Source organism: Amblyraja radiata, chromosome 5 (assembly GCF_010909765.2).
Source record: "Amblyraja radiata isolate CabotCenter1 chromosome 5, sAmbRad1.1.pri, whole genome shotgun sequence".
In the NCBI taxonomy this organism is placed as follows: Eukaryota; Metazoa; Chordata; class Chondrichthyes; order Rajiformes; family Rajidae; genus Amblyraja; species Amblyraja radiata.
The window spans coordinates 85,458,266-85,479,245 of NC_045960.1; the positions used below are offsets into that span (position 1 = coordinate 85,458,266).

The 20,980-nt window shown below is 43.0% G+C and overlaps 1 protein-coding gene across 2 annotated transcripts in view; it reads right to left on the minus strand.

Annotated features, from left to right (window-relative positions):
* The window catches only part of allc (allantoicase), a 32,447-nt gene that overhangs the window by 5,691 nt on the left and 5,776 nt on the right, over nucleotides 1–20,980 (minus strand). For both annotated transcript variants that reach the window (XM_033021656.1, XM_033021657.1), the window contains exons 5-11: nucleotides 19,614–19,739; nucleotides 12,194–12,273; nucleotides 6,853–6,985; nucleotides 5,266–5,421; nucleotides 3,775–3,848; nucleotides 3,547–3,655; nucleotides 2,115–2,242 (exon numbers count right to left, since the gene is read on the minus strand). In XM_033021656.1, coding sequence (XP_032877547.1) covers nucleotides 2,115–2,242; nucleotides 3,547–3,655; nucleotides 3,775–3,848; nucleotides 5,266–5,421; nucleotides 6,853–6,985; nucleotides 12,194–12,273; nucleotides 19,614–19,739 — 806 coding nt within the window. The remainder of the gene's footprint in view (nucleotides 1–2,114; nucleotides 2,243–3,546; nucleotides 3,656–3,774; nucleotides 3,849–5,265; nucleotides 5,422–6,852; nucleotides 6,986–12,193; nucleotides 12,274–19,613; nucleotides 19,740–20,980) is intronic.

Below are 20,980 nucleotides of genomic sequence, written 5' to 3' on the forward strand. Positions count from 1 at the left end.
AGTTTAACAACATCCTTCCTATTAAAACATGACCAAAACTGAACACAATTCTCCAACTGAGGCCTCACCATGGTCTTGTACAACTGTAACATAACATCCCATCTTCCATATTCAATATCGTAACTATTGAAGGTCAATGTACCAAAAGCCTTCTTGGTCACCTTATCGACCCATGGCACCACTTTCAGGGAACTATGTATCTGCACTCCTAGATCCTTCTGCTCTACAACACTCCCCAGAGCCCTGCCATTCACTGTGAAGGTCCTGCCCTGGTTTACTAACCAAAATACAATAACTTGTAGCGGCGCCTGCTAGCGCACGCAGATATTGAACTCGGCGTTCGGAAGCCGCGGTCACGTGACTCCGGTGGGGCTGTTGTTTTCGCGCGGTTTTTCCTTTGCGCGCGTTAGTTCAGCCCTGACCACCGATGTGGGCTTGAGCTTTCGAATAAAGTTTTGTTGAAAACTCCAGTAGTCGTTTCTCAGACCGCTAAAACCTCACACTTACCTGTATTAAAGTCCATTAACCATTCCTCAGCCCACTTGCCCAACTGATGAAGATCCTGCTGATGTGGCGTGGTTCACTGAGCAGAGCTTGTCTGGCGAAATGCCTCATCGCCAGAACTCACATATAAGCACCAAGACCTCGCTCGATTGGCGATAAGAGGGGCCCTCCCGGTCAGATACTTTCTGTATCATTGAGTTTTACTACCGATGCACGCTGCCCTCAGTACAGCTGCTATGGAGAGGAGTGAATGCCAATCACTTTACAATGTGCAGAATTGCAAAGAGGGTCTGGAGAAGAATGCAAGAGTCTTTGTCATTGTTCATCCAGAACAGCCTTGTACAGAGAGGACTCTTTGATTTACAGGCAGTTCCCAGGGACACATTTGGAGACAGATATCCAGTGCTGCTGGAAGATCATCAGGTTAGACAACTTTCCTCACGATCCACAATCTTACTTAACAGACCTCCTATAATCACATCCAATTTATCGATATGTATCACAAATAACAGTCCCACCACTGATTGCAGTCCATTCAGTAAAGCATCCTTCTTTCACCACCCTATCTCCAAGCCAATTTCTGATCTAATCAACCATCTCACCTTGGGTTATATGTGCCTTAATCTTATAGACCAGTCTATCATGTTGGACCTTGTCAAATGCCTTACTAAAGCTCATATAGAAAACATCTACCAATCTTCATCAAAATCTTCATCACTCCTCAAAAATCTTTGTCAAATTATTGGGGCAGGATTTCCCCCTAACAAGGTTGTGCTGACTATCCTTGATCTGCCATTGGCTTTCTAAATGTGCATAAATGTTATTTCCAAGGATGTTCTCCAATAATTTTCCTAGAGGTAAGACTCGCTGGCCTGCAATTGCTTGGCTTATCCCTGTTGATGCATTTAAATAAAGAAACAACATGAACTCTCCTCCAATCCACTGACTAATGAAGATATAATATTCCCCATTCGGACCCCAATATCTTCTTCCCCGTAACATCCTAACTTATGTCACATCTGGCCCTGGGGATTTAGCAACCCTTATGCATCTCATAACATCTAACCTTAAGACGTACCTGCTCTAAATTATCCAGGTACTACTCCCTGAACTCATTATCTTCCATGTCCTTCTCCTTGGTGAATATAGATGTAAAAGATTCATTTAATACCTCATCCACTTTGCAAGGCATTATTATTGAATAGGAAAGTAGATTTGAGGAACCAACTGACCTATTCATGTTCTTAATGCACATGTCCGCATGCATCCACATCAGCCCCTCAGCTTATTCCTGATTTCCAAGATGCATTGTACAAGAGCAGATGTCACATCAACCAATGCAGCCATCAATTAATGCAGCATAGAGAGAGGCCTTTCAGTCGAATGTGTCTACCTCAATTCTTTGAAAGAGTAGACTCATTTCCCTGCACTCTCCAAATAGCTCTGAAATGATCTGCTTTGGTTGTGAGCAATTACCAATGAATGTACTTCTCACTCCTCCAGGGTCAGTAATTGTGAGCTCCAGATTGGCTTGATGGTCATAATTACAGATCATCCCAGTACATGTAACCTGGCAACAGCAGATTAATTCATGTTTTATCGTCACATACCTTAGTAATTGGCAACAGTATTTTCCATTTCAAGCTGGCACAGCTTTTCCACTCTGCATCAATGCATTTTCTCTCCTCCTCTGGTGTGATGCCACACCCTTCAATTAGGCAACTATCTGGGAAGTTACCTGGTGACAGAAAGTTTGTTGCTTACCTGCATTGCTCACATTTTCATCCACTAATACAATCCCACTCACTGCTAACACTGTTAAAACATATATTGGAGCAGTAGAGGGGAGGGTGAAGGATTGGAAGAATACATTCTCTCCTCCCTCCCTCCGATAATAATTCCTGGCTCTAAAACCATTGCAAATGCGACTTTAAACAGAGCAAGGTGGAGGTCAAGGTGGAGGGTGGTCCATTCAAACGTCTACCTCCTGGACTTCCCGGAACTCAGGAGCCAGAGAAGATGATGTCAGCTGGGAACTGTGAGAACCAGAGGAGTTTGTGAATTAGTTTGAGCTGTTGTGTTTAATCCCATTCCTAACCTAATCTGCCACAATTTGGAAGGTGCTTTCCTGGAGATGAGAGAATATAATTATATAACGTTTATTTAATTATAATGTGCGCATTTAAGATTTAATATAAACTAGACCAAGTGCAGACCTGTTGGGTCTGTTCCCGCAACACGCGGTTGCAAGGGGAGGGGGCGGCCTGACGTCATCGTGCAATGCCACGCGCTAGGCATACGCCGTCAATACGCTGCGTACGATGTCAAGATGCTGCGTACGACGTCAAGACGCTGCGTACGACGTCAAGACGCTGTGTACGCCCTCAATGCGCCTACGGGCCGACAGGACGTTGACTCGTGGGATTTTCAGAGAGTGCAAGCCAGCGAGGACGGCAAAAGGCAGCAGGGGGAGCAGGTGATCTTTGGCTTCGGCCAGCGTTACAGAGCTGGCCGAGGGGGGGGGGGAAGTGGAGGAAGTAAAATCGCCCGCGAAATGAGAAAAATTTCGTCATTTTTGGAGGAGAGCCGGGCGGCAGCAGCAGTTATGGTGGCTGGCCAGCAGGAGGCGAAAAAATGAGTGAGTGAGAGGGGGGGAAGGATTGTATTAAAAATGTGCACATAAAAACGACGAAATTTAATGAGGAGTGGATTTGCGAATGTAAAAGTGAAATCGCTAGCGAAATGGAAAACATCTCTGAGTTTTTGCATGTGGTTTTGGCGGACCAACGAATTAAAGGCCAAAAATCTTATCTGAAAATCTAATCTGACATACACACACACACACACACACACACACACACACACACACACACACACACACACACACACACACACAGAGTTTTAAAAGTATATAGATGTGTTCGTTGGGGAATATTTTGCTATATAAATTGGCATGGAATAAATGTCGATTTTCATGGGATGAGCCAGTAAAAAACATCGTCTGCTTTTTTCTGGATTTCATTTTTTGTTCTTTCAACATACCTTTGAAATGGCTCGTGTCAATCTCAATGTGTGTTATTACACCAGGATGCCCCAGTTTAAAAATAGCCCATTCACAACCAGGTACCTGTAGAATGCCCTGGTCATCTGCCTGGAAAACAAAATGCAAAGGACCAAGGTCAATCCAAATTATATTTAAGACTAATAAATTTGAAGCAATAAGTGTGGCTGCTGAACAGATCATTGAAGGACAAACTCTTGGTTTTCTACCTTTAATACTGCTGGTCTGTCCAGTCTCCGGGCAGTTTCCCAACCATCAGACATAACCTTAGACCTTCCAATGCCTTCGGTGAGAAATCGTAGTGTTAGGAATATTAAAGTGGCAATAGAAGAACTTAAAATAGAGGAAGGATTATTTAAAACTAAAACAAAAAATGTGGATGATACACAGCGATTCTGTGGAGAGAGAGGAGCACTTAATGTTTGAGGTCAATTACTTTTCATGAAAAGGGTTCTTGTAAAAGATTATCAGCCTGAAATATTACCTCTGTTTCTGCATTGACCCTGCCCGATCTGCTAAGTACTTCCATCATTTTATTTTTATTCTTCATATTTCCTGCATCAGCAGAATTTTTCTGAAGGGTTATTTAAGTTGCCTGACATTATTAATAAATTAATTATTGATCAATAACATATTTGATACAGATTAACAATATAAATTATAAATTCATTTACCATTGCAAGCATATTTTTACTAACCTTCGATTAGGAAAGATTAGTAAAAATATGCTTGTAATTGTAAAGTAATATTGTTCATCTCTATCAAACACGTTATTGATCAATAATTTCTGTGAGGTGTCCACCTCATTACCGAAACAACAAAATAAATTGCCGTGTGTAAAAAATGAAATGCTGGTGACTTTAAAGCCCGTACATAATGGACAACGGATATTGAAATGGATGCATTAATGGTAGAAATATGATTGTATTAATTCTTCTACTAGCAATACATCGAATAAAATCATGCAAGATGTAAAGTTCCTATTTTCCCTGACAAAGTTGCTGTGTAAAGGGCTGTTGCTCCAAATTCCCATCCGATTCCAGTTACTACATCTAATTTTCTCGGCAGTACAAAGTACAGCAATTGAGGTACATGAAACTGATGATAATGTGAGTAAAACTGCACTGGGCTCATTGGGGATTTGATACTCAAATTATTCTTCATGGAAAGTTCCTCCACGATGAATAAGAACATTAGATATATATCCAAGTAAGGGTCACTCCCGCCAAGTAGGCCCGGCTTGCCCACTGCGGTCAGATGTCGGTGGAGGAGCGGGAACCTGGCTGAAGGCTTGGCAGATGGTGTAACCGGGAGAAAGCTGGAGAAGTCGGATGCGAGGAGCAAGGGCTGGTAGGAGGGTGAACCGGGGAAATGCCTCCAGGGCCTTCAAGGTTGGCTGCACGAATCGCCCCCCGCAACACAAAGATGGGCGAGTGAGGAGAGGAGAGGGACGTTGGTTCACTGGATCTGCTCCAACACCGGACTTTGAACTTTCAATAATGGCACCAAAATTGGCGGTGCCTGCATGTGAAATATGTGCAAAATGAATTTCACTGTGCAGTTGCATATGTGACAAATAAAGCACTATTGGCTATTGACTATTTACTAGTTAACTATGCATCTTGTTAAACCATATCAATTAAATCATCTATTTCTTTTAATAAAAGCCTTTGGAGTGAAATGTATCGTAACTACTTTACCTATAATGTTATTAGGGTGTCCAAAGTGAGCATTGCTGAATCCCACGCATACACCTCCATTTGTCATTGCAACCAAATCCACTGTTTGCTTCTGTGAAACTGCCGTCCAGTCATTGTGGCCAATGCCATAAAGTCTAAGCCGTGCAATTCCACCATCTAAAGAAAGAAAACCAGGTATAAGTATCATGTAGTGTTTGGTCAATGTGCCATAAGAAGGGCGACACGATGGTGTGGCGGTACAGTTGCTGATTACAGCACTGGAGACACAGGCTCAATCCTGACTACAGGTGATGGCTGTACGTTCTCCCTGTGACATGCAGGGATTTTCCCACATTCCAATAACATACAGATTTGTAGGTTAATTGGCTTCTGTAAATTATAAATTGTCCCAAGTGTGTGTAGGATAGTGTAAGTATAGGGGGATCATTGGTATGCACTGACTCGGTGGGCCGAAGGGCCTGTTTCGCGCTGTATCTCTAAACCAAACAATGAAGGCCAATATCAGCATGTAGAATCAATGTTCAGCATGCCGTTCAGACAGCACCTGCAGTCAGAATCGAACCCTGGTCTTTGGTGCTGTAAAGCAGCAACTCTAGCACTGCGCCACTGAGGCACCCTAAACTCACCATCTCCTGCAACAAGAACCTTGAGCTCGTGTTTCTCTCCACAACCTCCATAGCCTTCCATCTAAACTGAGGATGCTATTTAAGGTAAGGGAACCATTGCTCATACTGGTGCCTTTACTGTGGCAGGCATTGTGTACCAAAACTGATCTGCACAGTAGATAATATAAATAAGAATTCTGTAAGCAAGTAGCATGGGAGATGAATGTAAGAATTGACTTGTAGGATTCTTAAAGTAGATAAAGCAGCTTTAAAGCTGCTCATACAAATAGCTATTGGTAGGGGAACTTGGTAACCTTTGTGACAGTCACCTTTGTCTACTTCTAAGGGCGTGTTATGAAAGTATTGCTTTCAGAGGGTAAAAAGTACCCTTGATGTCCAGAATGGACCAGGAGGAAACAGCGGGCATGTCTATTTGTCATGCTAAGTATTAGACAACATTTCTCTTCAGAAGTAGGTTGAGCTGATAGACAGTGATGGAATCCTAGGATTCTCCTGTTTACTGCCATCCTACTTATTTGCTAGTTATTCCTGGTGGAATTGTATAGGCCTGAATGCGATGTGTTGCTCTGATGTTATCATATTGGTGGATCCATTCTAAATCAAAAACATTTTCAATAACCTGAAATAGATTCAGATCTTTGGAACATGAATTTAACTTTTATTTGTGAGCTTTCATCTCCATGATCAGCACTTCTGCAGCCAACGTTGACAAAATCCCTGTCCATCTCGAATGTATATCTCTCAAAAACATGAGTTTGGTATCACCCATTTGCTCCCTCCTGATTTTGTTTGTTTTCTCATTTAACCTTTATTTATTTATTGAATGCCTGGAATATCTTTCCCTGCTTATTATTTAATGAAACACCAATGAAAGGATGTGTAAGAAGGAACTGGAGATGTTGGTTTACACCAAAGATAGACACAAAATGCTGGAGTAACTCAGCATTGAACGGTTAGTTACCTGGATACATGTTAAGTCGGATGTGAGTCCATCGCTTATGCTGTTGAACAGGAAAATAATTGTGGCAGGTGTCCACATAGCCTGGGTGTAGGATTGTCATTGGAACTAACTCGGTCCAGACCTCCGATTTCAACTAGCGTAGAGAATATAAAAATAAAAGATTTTAAAACTTTTTCATGGCAGCATTCATCTTATTTTACCTGGAATGTGTCGATAGATGGTAAACCAAGTAAAAAATGAAAATAAATTTCAAGATTGTTCATGCAAATATGAACACCAGAAAATAGAGGAGTAGAGGAGTAGGAGTAGAAATTAGTCCATGTCACCCTCAAACGTGCCCCACTGTTCCAGGCAGATCTGCCCTAAGCCTTGTGTCCTCTTCCACAACAGCTACCATAGCCATTCACAATCTTCCAAACATTCATCTACTTCCTTTCCAAATACCTCCACAATCTGGCCTCCACTACACTCTGGGGTAGCGAAACCCAGAGAAACCCAGCCTTTGCGAAAATAAAATTCTGTTTTAAATGACCAACCTTAATTGTGCAAAATGTCCGTTCACTTGAGATTCTTGCACCAGTTAAAGCATCTCAATATCTATCCTGTCATGTTCTCTAAAGATCCTATTAATTTCAATAAGATCTCCCCTCATTCTTCAAAACTCCAAAGAATATAAACATAAAGACAGTTGTTAATTAATGTAGAAGGGCCTATGTTGCTGCTGCAAATGCATAATAGTGAAATAACATTTCCACAATCATTTATATATGGCACCATCCTTGTTGTTTGGGGGTCCTCCCACAGAATTAGCCATCCGTTAGATCTTGTGCATATTTAAGTATTTTTAATAGTTGCATTGTGGGCTCCACCTTTCCTTCCTTGGTCATTGGTGCCAGCTCTGATTTGTTCTACACCTTTTAATACCTCTAGTTTCCCCTTCCCCAAATTCTCATTTTGAAGGAGGGTCTCGACCCGAAACGTCACCTATTTTGTGTCTGTCTTAGTCTTTTTTTGTGTTAGAAGTGATTGCGATGTTACAGAGTAAAGGGTAAAGCAATCATAGAAACATAGAAACATAGAAAATAGGTGCAGGAGTAGGCCATTCGGCCCTTCAAGCCTGCACCGCCATTCAATATGATCATGGCTGATCATCCAACTCAGTATCCTGTACCTGCCTTCTCTCCATACCCCCTGATCCCTTTAGCCACAAGGGCCACATCTAACTCCCTCTTAAATATAGCCAATGAACTGGCCTCAACTACCTTCAGAGAATTCCAGAGATTCACCACTCTCTGTGTGAAAAATGTTTTCCTCATCTCGGTCCTAAAAGATTTCCCTCTTATCCTTAAACTGTGACCCCTTGTTCTGGACTTCCCCAACATCGGGAACAATCTTCCTGCATCTAGCCTGACCAATCCCGTAAGAATTTTGTAAGTTTCTATAAATTCTATAATCCGCAGGAACAGGGCAATCACGTTAAATCACCTTGACTGATCTGATAGAAAGTTTGAGAAATAGACAGTAAGGTTATTAAGAGAAAATTAATAAAAAATAAGAAAAAAGATTGGATTAAGAGAAATATGCAAACATGACGGAAAAGTAGAAAATATGTTATTTTTAGATTTTTATTATGACAATATCTTTAAGAATATTTCTACTATAACAGAGAGGAGAATTAACATTTGCAATAGTCACATGGTGAAATGGATGCTCATACTTGTAATGACAAAACTTAACACCCTGAATTCATTTAAGTATTCAAATACAAGGCATTGAATACAATTACTGGAGTGCCATTACAAATAGGATTGCCATTGATACAAAGCTAATATTACATCAAAGATAGACACAAAAAATGCTGGAGTAACTCAGCGGGACAGGCAGCATCTCAGCAGAGAAGGAATGGATGATGTTTCGGGTCAAGACCCTTCATCATCCATTCCTTCTCTGCTTCAATAAATGGTATTGTATTGTATTGTATTGTATCAGACTTGACTTTAGTCTCGACCTGAAACATCACCAATTCGCCAGAGATGCTGCCTGCATAGTTACTCCAGCATTTCTTTTGTGTCTATCTTTGATTTAAACCAGCATCTGCAGTTCCTTCCTACTAATATTACATCAGTTCAACTTGGATAGAAATTTTTGAAATATGGGTTTATTTGCATTCAACTTCTGTCACTCAAATCTGCTGTGTTGTTTACAACTAAATGACTTTGAGCGCAATTAATGTCATTGTCATTTCAACAAAAGATCCAGCTCATTGATTTTGTGCTCATGCAGCACTGAAATTGTAAATTATTCTCTTTTAAACAAATGCACCTGTGATAAATTATTCAATATAATTCATAAATTTGAAAGGTCGAGTACATTTTATGAGCTGGACTTTTTGGTACAACACTTTATGCCACGTATTTAATGATCGAGAGTTTGGAAACAAATTTCCCTCTTTCTGGCTTGAATTTCCAGTGGGCAGCCTCTCACCTAAATTCCACACCAGGAGCATTGGAAAATCTAAGTCAGATCTTTTAGTAGATAGACACAAAGTGCTGGAGTAATCAGCGGGTCAAGGCAGCATCTCTGGAGAGAAAGGATGGATGACGTTTTGGGTCGGGACCCTTTTTCAGACAGTCATACCCAAAGATCATAGAGCGGAGCAAGATATTCCACTCGGCAAAAAAGCTGTAGTACGTCATAGGTAATTTTTCGTGCCATCTTGATGAGCTCGCGATTACCGTCATGGCGTCCACATCTACATCTACAGCTCACTGACTGAATGATACAGACGCCCTGACTGAAAATCACACCCTTCCGGTCAATTATTTTAGGATAAGCCTTTCTAGAGAACATGCTACTTTTTGTTTCGCCCATTTTCAAAATATAGAATTTTGAATTTGGCATTTGATTGGTACAAGAAGACTACAAAGCTCGTAATAACTATTTAGGTGGAGGGGGAGGGGGAGGGGGAGGGGGAGAAAGAACGAGACCTAGAGAGATTCCAGCCTCTTAACCCCAAGCACTGTGGTAGATCAACGCTTACAAAAATAATCATCCAGGTCTTGATATTTAAAATACTAATAGATTTAATCTGCTATTATTTTTAGAGGTACAGTATGACTTTTTATCTCCTTGCATTTTTTAAGCAGCAAGATCTTAAGTCAATTTCACCGGGTTATTACTTTTCCATTGGCGAGTGGTACAGGTGCACAACCTTTTATCCGAAATTCCAAATAACGAAAAGCTCTGAATAGCGTACATTTTTTCGGTCCTTGAAGAAAGGTCCTTGAAGACGTTCACCGAGGGCGGCCCGCAGAGGTGACAGCGAAACCTCCGGTCGGTCCTCGAAGAAAGGGGAACTAAATCCCCATTCATAAAAGAGAAGGTGAGGGTATATTGCGCGGGAGGGTTAATAATTGATAAAAAGTTCCCACGGTAGACTCACGATACACAGTGTATCATGAGTCTTGCGTGGGAACTTTTTAACTCAGCGGGCAGGCAGCAGCAGATTGTCGCTCCTTTCAGTTTCACCCCACCTACACCCCTCTGCTTCCCGGCCATGTGTGTGACCCCTTCCCTCCCCTCTCCAGCTCCCCGCCCATTGCACCGGCGTGGGGGATTTGCACTGTCTTCACGTTGGCGATGTCAGCAGGTCAGTGCCAGTCACCGGAGACGTCAGGACCAACAGGACACCGACCCCCAGGCCCACTGCAAGCACGGAGATCCCAGAGACCCACAGCCAGCAGCAGCCCAGCCCCGTTCCAACTCCAGAGGAACATGCTCCCCGTAGGGACAGAAGCTGATGGTGTGCAAGGTACGTCTTGTTCTTGAGGTTGCGGATGAGGGGGCGCAGCTCGGGCTGTGACGTCTCCGGCCACCCCCCTGTACAGGAGCTGAGTCTGGGAACTGTACCGCCCTTGCAGGAGAGTGGGGTTGTTTGCAGTTGCAGAGGGAGGGGGCAAGGGCGGTACAGTTCCCAGTCTCAGCTCCAGTCCAGGGGGATGGCCGGAGACGTCAGGACCAACGGGACACCGACTGCAAGCACGGAGATCCCAGAGACTCACAGCCAGTAGCAACTCTAGCCCAGCCCCGTTCCAACTCCAGAGGAACCCGGGTTGCGGATGAGGGGGCGCAGCTCGGGCTGTGGGCGAACTGCCACTTGTCACTGTAGCGGCCCATCGGGGAGCGGGTTCCTGTTGGTCCTGACGTCTCCGGCCACCCCCCTGGACAGGAGCTGAGAGACGTCAGGACCACCAGAAGCCGCTCCCCGATGGGCCGCTACGGCGACAATGTGGCAGTTCGCCCACAGCCCGAGCTGCGCCCCCTCATCGGGACACCGACCCCCAGGCCCACTACAAGCACGGAGATCCCAGATCAGCAACTCCAGCCCAGCCCCGCTCCAACTCCAGAGGAACACGCTCCCCGTAGGGGCAGAAGCTGATGGTGTGCAAGGTACGTCTTGTTCTTGGGGTGGCGCAGCTCGGGCTGTGGGCGAACTGCCACTTGTCAGCCGTAGCGGCCCATCGGGGAGCGGATTCCTCTGGAGTTGGAGGGGGAGGGGGGGTATTGTGCTGTTTGATCGCCCCCTGCTATCCCAGGGACAGGGAGACACAGCGGCTTTTGAGAATGGTGGGCAATCACTTCCAAAGTTCTGCCCACACAGTCAGTACACCTCTCCTACACTTGTCTCCCGCACTAAGATAATCTCGCAGAGAATGATCCCAGCCTAACCCTCCCTATTCTCTCCTATTCTGCAAGAAAAAACTACATTGAAGACTCAAACTCGCGATCGAGTAACTGCCGGGATCGAGGCGCAAACTCGCGACCTTGCGGATATGAGCCGAGCACTCTACCACTGAGCCAGCCGTTAAAATCTACGCTAAAAATCTTCCATTCCGAAAGCCGAAAAATTCCGAATTACGAAAAGTGTCTGGTCCCAAGGCTTTCGGATAAAAGGTTGTGCACCTGTATGTTCATGAAACCGGAAGTTGGGTTGAGCATTCCAAGATGGTGGCCGTTATGCTCCGTTACGTACTACACCTCAGTGATTACGCAGGAGTGATCCTGCTCCGCTCTATGATCTTTGGTCATACCTTTCAGTGTTTTATTTTTGTAAAAGGTTTACGGTGTAACAGAACACATTTTTCTGCATTGTCACAGTGACAATGTACTTGACTCCTGCTTGTACAGGGTGAAAATTCACAGATAATTCACCTATTATCAACTTATCCACCTCCACAGACCACATTGCAATAATCCTCATTGCTTTTCAGATTGAACAAGATTTGTCAAACAGAAGCAATGGTTATGTCTAATAAGGAAATTGCAAATTATTTTGACAAACCTTCCCAATGGCTTCAGATTCCACCTCTGAAGCAGCAGTTCCGATTCTCTCTCCCCGTAGCATTAGGTCCGGAACTGCATCTGGTCAGAGAGATGTATAAAGTTGCATCATTTCAAAGCTTGCTCTTAGACGCACTATCAAATCACGAATAAAGTACAAAGTGCATGATGGATTGGTATAAAGTGATGTAAATCGCAGACCAAGACTGGTGATGAAAAATAGTAGATCTGGGCTACTCGCCCTTCAGATTTCCTTCTGGACTTAAAACAATATCATGTCATGCAAAGTCAGATGCACCAAAACTTTCTGTATTAACTGATCAACAATATCTCCCGTTATGCATGTACGAATCCACAACATCGCATAATAGAGGATTTAAAGTTAGACATTACACCAGCAGGGGTGTGAGAAGCCGATGAATTCTGAGGAACCTGGTGTGCAAGTGATCAATTGATAATAAAAGTCTGGTCCGTGGGAGCAGTCAGAATATTGTCTGTCAAAACCACACTTTACTTCTTAAGTTATATTGAAGGGCATTGAGAATATGTTCCATCTTTTGAATGAGACATTAAACTTGGTCTCTCTTAGTCCTTCGAGTAGATAGATTCTACGACACTATTCAGAAAGAGCGGGAGTTTCTCACAGGGCCCAAGTTATCATTCACCAAAAAAAACCAGATGAACTAATTGTGAGGCAATTTTGTGCTTTGCAAATTGCTACATTTGGCCAAGTAAGCATTGTGAAGAGCCTCAGACTGTCCTTCAAATGTGAGAAGCATTATGCAGAAAACAAGTCCCACTTGTTATGAAGAACATATTTAACAACAGTGATTAGGAATTCAGAAAAGTAAACTATAATTAGGACATAGCTTTAAGTTCAGAGGGGGAAAGTTTAAAGGGACGTGTGGGGCATGTTCTTTCTACATATGGGTGTCTGGAACATGATGCCAGGAATGGTGATGAAAGCTGATATGATAGTAGCATTTAAGAGGCTATTAGATAGGCACATGGATATGCAGGGTATTGAGGGATGGCATCACAAGCAGGAGAATAGGATGTTTAATTTGGCATCATGTTCGGCATAGGTATCCTAGGCCAAAGGGCCTGTTCCTGCTCTGTTCTGTTCTTTGTTTTTTGTTATATTATTGTGCATGCTAAATGCACAATAATGTAAGAACATGTGCCTGTAAGAATGTGAGAATATGTGCCTGTTTAAAGGGGCTGTCCACTGCGGTGATCTAATCCGTGAGTTAAGAAGATTGTCTTCGACCTTCAAGCTCGAGGGCACGCGCCTGGAAAACCTCGAGATGAATCGACCGTCAGCGTTGAAACCACTAGCTGGATCGACCACACACACACACACACACACACACACACACACAAACACATCGCAAAGGCAGGGGCCAGGGAAAGCGGAGGAGCGCTGTCTGAAATTCAGACCGCGATGATAGAAGGTAAAAGATGGCTGCACAGTGTACGGTAATTCCTTTAGAGAGTGTGGGGGGTGGGGGGGGGGGGGGGGGAGAGAGAGAGGGACAGAGAGGGGGAGAGAAGGAGGGGAGAAGGAGGGAAGAAGCAGGGGGGAAGGAGTGGATACACTTTTAAGAAGTATAATAAAGTCTAGCGGGCATTTTACCTACCCGTAGGTTTTTCTTGGTCCTGAAAACTCCAATGAGCCAATCAAAATGAAGGAGATTGCCTATGGCAGCCCTCGACTGCCTGTAACTACATAGCGACCCCACTCTACTGCACTACGAGTTAAAAAGAACCACGCCGACCTAATTTTACTCACGGAAATATTTCAACATGCTGAAAAATTTTCCGCGACCTAGCTGAGGAGGCGAATATTGGGGAACTTCCCTCGAGCATGAAGGAGAGTTCCAATGACCTCATTGGACCTCCTAGGACCACGTGTCGACCATGCTGCGAGTTTGAGTCGAGGGCAAACCTGTCTAAACTCGCAGATTAGGCCGCCACAGTGGGACAGCCCCTTAACTCTGCTTCTGAAATTCAATTCTTTCCACACTTGCGGAATCAAATTACAGAGGCAGAGTTTAAAGACTATATGGTACAACATGACATTACATATGAAGATTGGGGTGAGAGATTCTCTAGATGTCAGCTGATTTACATCGGGGAGACTAAGCGTAGGTTGGGCGATCGTTTCGTCGAACACCTCCGCTCAGTCCGCAATAACCTACCTGAACTCCCGGTGGCTCAGCACTTCAACTCCCCCTCCCATTCCCAATCCGACCTCTCTGTCCTGGGTCTCCTCCATTGCCAGAGTGAGCAACAGCGGAAATTGGAGGAACAGCACCTCATATTCCGTCTGGGGACCTTGCGTCCGGATGGCATTAACATTGAATTCTCCCAATTTTGCTAGCCCTTGCTGTCTCCTCCCCTTCCTTAACCCTCTAGCTGTCTCCTCCCACCCTCCCATCCGCCCGCCCTCGGGCTCCTCCTCCTCCTCCCCTTTTCCTTCCTTCTCCACCCCCCACCCCCCATCAGTCTGAAGAAGGGTTTCGGCCCGAAACGTCGCCTATTTCCTTCGCTCCATAGATGCTGCTGCACCCGCTGAGTTTCTCCAGCAATTCTGTGTACCCCTGCAAACATGTACTGTCCCTGTCAATGATTTTATTATCAGGCACGATCTTGATTGTTTGTTCTTAACTGAAACCTGGTTAGATCAAAACAACAGTGCTGCTGTTCTCATTGAATCAACTCCTCCCAACTTCAGTTTTATAAGTGAGGCCAGAGTGCATAAGAAAGGAGGAGGAGTGGCTGTTCTGTTTAATGATTCCCTCTAATGCAAGCAGATATCTTATGGAAACTTTGCCTCCTTTGAATATGTGGCTGTTAAGTTGAACTCTTCTTCCCGAGTTATGTTCCTAAATGTCTACAGGCCACCTAAATACTGTGCAGCCTTTTTTGACGAATTTTCTGAACTACTGTCTACAATCTGTATTGACTTTGACTGTGTAGTTATTGTTGGTGATTTTAACATTCATGTTGACAAACTCCATGACAAAGGGACTAAAGAATTGTATTGTGTCATTGATAACTATGGACTGAATCAGCATGTGACGGAGCCCACACACAACAAAGGTCACACTCTGGGCTTAGTCATGTCCAAGGGTGTTAGCATTTCTAATGTTGTTGTGATTGATGCTGCCCTCTCTGATCATTCCTGTGTTTTCTTTGAGAGTGCTATCTCTGTGCAGACTAATGTTCAAAGAAAAGTAATCACAAAACAGTACATAACAGAAAACACCTGTGTAACATTTATTCAGGCTTTCTCCTCCATGCCCACTCTCCCTTGGGTCTCAGTAAATGAGTTTTTCGATAATTTCAATGTGAAAATTACAAATATTATTGATGCCATTGCACCCACTAAGGTGAAAGTGGTCCCTGGCAAAAAGAAGCCTCCATGGAGAAACGCCACATTGGTAAAAATTGAAAAAAGAGAGTGTCGGAAAGCTGAACGTAGGTGGCGGAAAACAAATCTCCAGGTTCACTATTACATCTATAAAGAAAGACTTCGAATCTACAACTTGGAACTGAGAAATGCAAGACAATCCTTCTTCTCTGACATCATTGCCAAAAACAATAATAATGCACGGGCCTTGTTTACTACTGTCGACAGGCTAACAAACCCTCCTGTGTCAGTAGCCCCTGAACTGCTTTCCACAAGGGCCTGTAATGAATTTGCCTCCTTCTTCACCGACAAAATTCAGAAAATTAGGCAAGCAGTCAGTGCCTCCACATCAGGTGCAGGACATGTGTTGCCCATGTGTTCACTTATAATCAATTCAAATACCATGACACAATTTTATGTTATTAACAATAAAACCTTGGAGGATATTATACAACATTTGAAATCCTCCTCCTGCTGCCTCGATATTCTACCAACAGGCCTTTTCAAAGGTGTATCAAACTGCATGACCTCAGACCTTCTACAGATTGTAAACACGTCCCTTCTCTCAGGTGTCTTCCCACAGGCCCTGAAAACTGCTGTTATCAAGCCTCTCTTAAAAAAGAAGAACTTAGACACTTCACTACTGAACAATTACAGACCAATATCAAACCTCCCATTTCTCAGTAAAATCATTGAAAAAGCTGTTTTTAAGCAGCTGAACAATTTCATGTTAATGAACAGCTGTTTTGATGTCTTCCAGTCAGGATTTAGACCACACCACAGCACCGAGACGGCTCTTGTTAAGGTCTTCAATGACATTCACTTAAACACAGACAATGGCAACATTTCAGTCTTAGTATTACTAGATCTCAGTGCTGCATTCGACACAGTCGATCACAACATATTACTAGACCGTCTGGAAAACTGGGTGGGACTTTCGGGCACAGCATTAAAATGGTTTGAATCCTACTTGAAGGACAGGGACTACTTTGTGTCTATAGGTATTACACATCTGAGCGTGCAAAAATTACATGTGGAGTTCCCCAGGGCTCCATTCTGGGGCCTCTTCTGTTTAACATCTACATGCTTCCACTGGCTCAGATCATGAAAAACATAAAAATATGTTACCATAGTTACGCAGACGACACACAAATCTACATAACAATATCACCAGGAGACTATAGTCCAATACAAGCACTGAGTAGATGCATTGAGCAAATCAACGATTGGATGAACCAGAATTTTCTCAAATTAAACAAAGAAAAAACTGAAATAATTGTTTTTGGAGCCAAGGAAGAACGATTAAAAGTTAGCACCCAGCTTCAAATGGTAATGCTAAAAACAACAAACCAAGCCAGAAACTTAGGAGTAGTCATGGACTCAGACCTGAACTTCAACAGCCACATAAAAACAGTCACAAAGTCAGCCTACTATCACCTAAAGAATATATCAAGGATCTGGATGAGGGAATTGAAGGCAATATCTCCAAGTTTGCGGATGACACTAAGCTGGGGGGCAGTGTTAGCTGTGAGGAGGATGCTAGGAGACTGCAAGGTGACTTGGATAGGCTGGGTGAGTGGGCAAATGTTTGGCAGATGCAGTATAATGTGGATAAATGTGAGGTTATCCATTTTGGTGGCAAAAACAGGAAAGCAGACTATTATCTAAATGGTGGCCGACTAGGAAAAGGGGAGATGCAGCGAGACCTGGGTGTCATGGTACACCAGTCATTGAAAGTGGGCATGCAGGTGCAGCAGGCAGTGAAGAAAGCGAATGGTATGTTAGCTTTCATAGCAAAAGGATTTGAGTATAGGAGCAGGGAGGTTCTACTGCAGTTGTACAGGGTCTTGATGAGACCACACCTGGAGTATTGCGTACAGTTTTGGTCTCCAAATCTGAGGAAGGACATTATTGCCATAGAGGGAGTGCAGAGAAGGTTCACCAGACTGATTCCTGGGATGTCAGGACTGTCTTATGAAGAAAGACTGGATAGACTTGGTTTATACTCTCTAGAATTTAGGAGATTGAGAGGGGATCTTATAGAAACTTACAACATTCTTAAGGGGTTGGACAGGCTAGATGCAGGAAGATTGCTCCCAATGTTGGGGAAGTCCAGGACAAGGGGTCACAGCTTAAGGATAAGGGGGAAATCCTTTAAAACCGAGATGAGAAGAACTTTTTTCACACAGAGAGTGGTGAATCTCTGGAACTCCCTGCCACAGAGGGTAGTCGAGGCCAGTTCATTGGCTATATTTAAGAGGGAGTTAGATGTGGCCCTTGTGGCTAAGGGGATCAGAGGGTATGGAGAGAAGGCAGGTACGGGATACTGAGTTGGATGATCAGCCATGATCATATTGAATGGCGGTGCAGGCTCGAAGGGCCGAATGGCCTACTCCTGCACCTAATTTCTATGTTTCTATGTTTCTACTAAAGGACTTATGTCTCAGCAGGATTTGGAAAAACTTGTCCATGCATTTATCTTCAGCAGGCTCGACTACTGTAACAGTGTCTTTACAGGTCTCCCTAAAAAGTCGATCAGACAGCTGCAGTTAATTCAGAACGCTGCTGCTCGAGTCCTCACTAAGACCAAAAAAGTAGATCACATTACTCCAGTTCTGAGGTCTTTACACTGGCTTCCTGTCTGTCAAAGAATTGATTTCAAAATACTACTGTTGGTTTACAAAGCACTGAATGGTTTAGGGCCAAAATACATTTCTGATCTTCTGCTTTGCTACGAACCACCCAGACCTCTCAGATTGTCTGGGACAGGTCTGCTCTGTGTCCCCAGAGTCAAACTAAACATGGAGAGGCAGCATTTAGTTTTTATGCACCACATATCTGGAACAAACTCCCAGAAAACTGCAGGTCTGCTGCAACTCTCAGCTCTTTTAAATCTAGACTGAAGACTTTTCTGTTTGCCGCTGCCTTTCAGTAAACAACACAATTTATTAATTACCTATACTGCACTGTAACTTCTATTCCTGGTTTTATTTTATTTTAAATATTTTATTTGATTGCTTTTAATTTTGTAATTATTTTTTCTGAATAATCTAATAATCGTTTTGCATCTAAATGTCATTTTATATGTGTTTCTTTCCAATGCTTTTAATGTTTTATGTAAAGCACTTTGAATTACCTTGTTGTTGAAAGGTGCTATACAAATAAATTTGCCTTGCCTTGCCTTGCTTCAAAGTCTCCACTATTGTCCCTGTACCCAAAAATACAAGGATTACTGGTCTTAATGACTACAGGCCTGTCACATTGACCTCTGTAGTCATGAAGACCCTTGAAAGACTTGTGCTGGCCAAGCTGAAAAATATCACAAACCCCTTCTGGACCCTCTGCAGTTTGCATACCGGGCCAATAGATCAGTGGATGCGCGGTCAACTTTGGTCTCCACTTCATCCTCCATCACCTAGACTGCCAGGGGACCTATGCAAGGATTTTGTTTGTTGATTTTAGCTCTGCATTCAACACCATTGTGCCAGAGCTACTGCACTCCAAACGCTCCCAGTTGACTGTGCCTGAACCCCTCTGTTAGTGGATCACCAACTTCCTGACTGACAGGAAGTAGCATGTGAGGCTAGGAAAGCGCATCACGGACCCACAGACCCTCAGATTAGGAGCACCACAAGGCTGCGTACTCTCTCCTCTCCATTACTCTCTCTACACCAACGACTGCATCGATAGTCAGTGTGGACTTAGTGGACCGAAGGGCCTGTGTCCATCAGTCTGAAGAAGGGTCTCGACCCAAAACTTTGCCTATTCCTTCGCTCCTTAGATGCTGCCTCACCTGCTGAGTTTCTCCAGCTTTTTTGTGCACCATGGATAAGAGAAGTTTTAGTTTGGGACTCTTCTTTAGATTGATTGCAGGTGGGCAGCGAGAAAGAAAGCTGGAGACCTCAGGAAGGCCAAATACATGTCAAATATAGTTAGTGTCCTTTTGCAGAACTTTCATTGTATTTCAATGTATTAAACGGTGGAGGAGTTTTAGTAAATTACTAACCGGCTTTTAGGCATGCTGCTTGAATTGACATACGAGGAGCATAATTGCCAGTGAAGTAAGATGTATCGACATCAATTCCATGGATGACTCCAGGCACACCCAGCTGGATAACACACCAGTCATGACCTATGAAAAATAAACATGCATTGATGAACAAAGATTAACACTTAATACACTGGTGGAAAGGAAAGTTGGAGCATGGTCAGACTCAAGCATAATTTGTAGGATGCTAATTATCGAATTATGCAATATCTTGGAAAGCCAGTGTCAAGTTGCAACTGATGTTCATGTCTTTGCCTGGAATTAATATTGGCCATTTGAAAGCCCAACGGCCTGAATTTGGATATTAGAGGGAACATTAGAATACCTTGGTTGATTTTGATCAACTGTAATTCATAAGTAAATGCTGAAGTAGAAATTTGTCGACATCCTTGGAGGGGTATAAGATGTTGAGGAGCAAACTAAAGAAGGAAATCATGATGACAAAAAGGGGCATGAGATAGCTCTGGCAGATAAGATTATGTTGAATCCAAAGTAAAGAGATTTTATTAATATATTAAGGGCAAAAGGGTAACCAGAGAGAGAATAGGGGCCTTTAGAAACTAAAGTGATCATCTATGTGGGAGACATAGGAAATGGGCAAGGTACTCATTGAACATTTCCCCTGTGTGTTTTACCATGGAGTAGGACTTTAAGACTGGGGAACGTATCAGTTAATGGAGATGTCTTGAGGACATGCCGTATAACAGTTGAGGAGGTGCTGGATGTTCTAAGAAATGTGACGGTTAATAAATCACCTGGGCCTGAACAGATTTATGCAAGGACACTATGAGAAGCTAGAGAATACATTTGAAGAAGTAACCATGAAGGCTGATGGGGGCCAGGCCATAGACATAGATAATAATAATAATAATAATAATAATAATAATAATAATAATAATAATAATAATAATAATAATAATAATAATAATAATAATAATAATAATGATAATAATGATAATAATAATAATAATAAACTTTATTATGGACTCGAGGTCCAGACAAGGGGCAACATTACATATAAATGCATTGCATATTTAAAAATATCATAAAGTACATATAAAATCTTAGTATATCCCTTATAAAAGCATCATAAATTATATTAAAAAAAACACAATACATGAATTAAAAATCCAGATTTAAAAAATGATCAATGTCCTACAATGAGACAACGATACCAGTGTCTCCACAGCTGGGGTTCGTAGCGTGTAGTGCTAACCCTTATGTTTGTCAGGGCCACAATAATTACATTTTTAGAGTCATATAGACTACATAGACTATATGGACTTCAGAAGGTTGACACATACAGGAGTTGAAGAGGAAAGTCA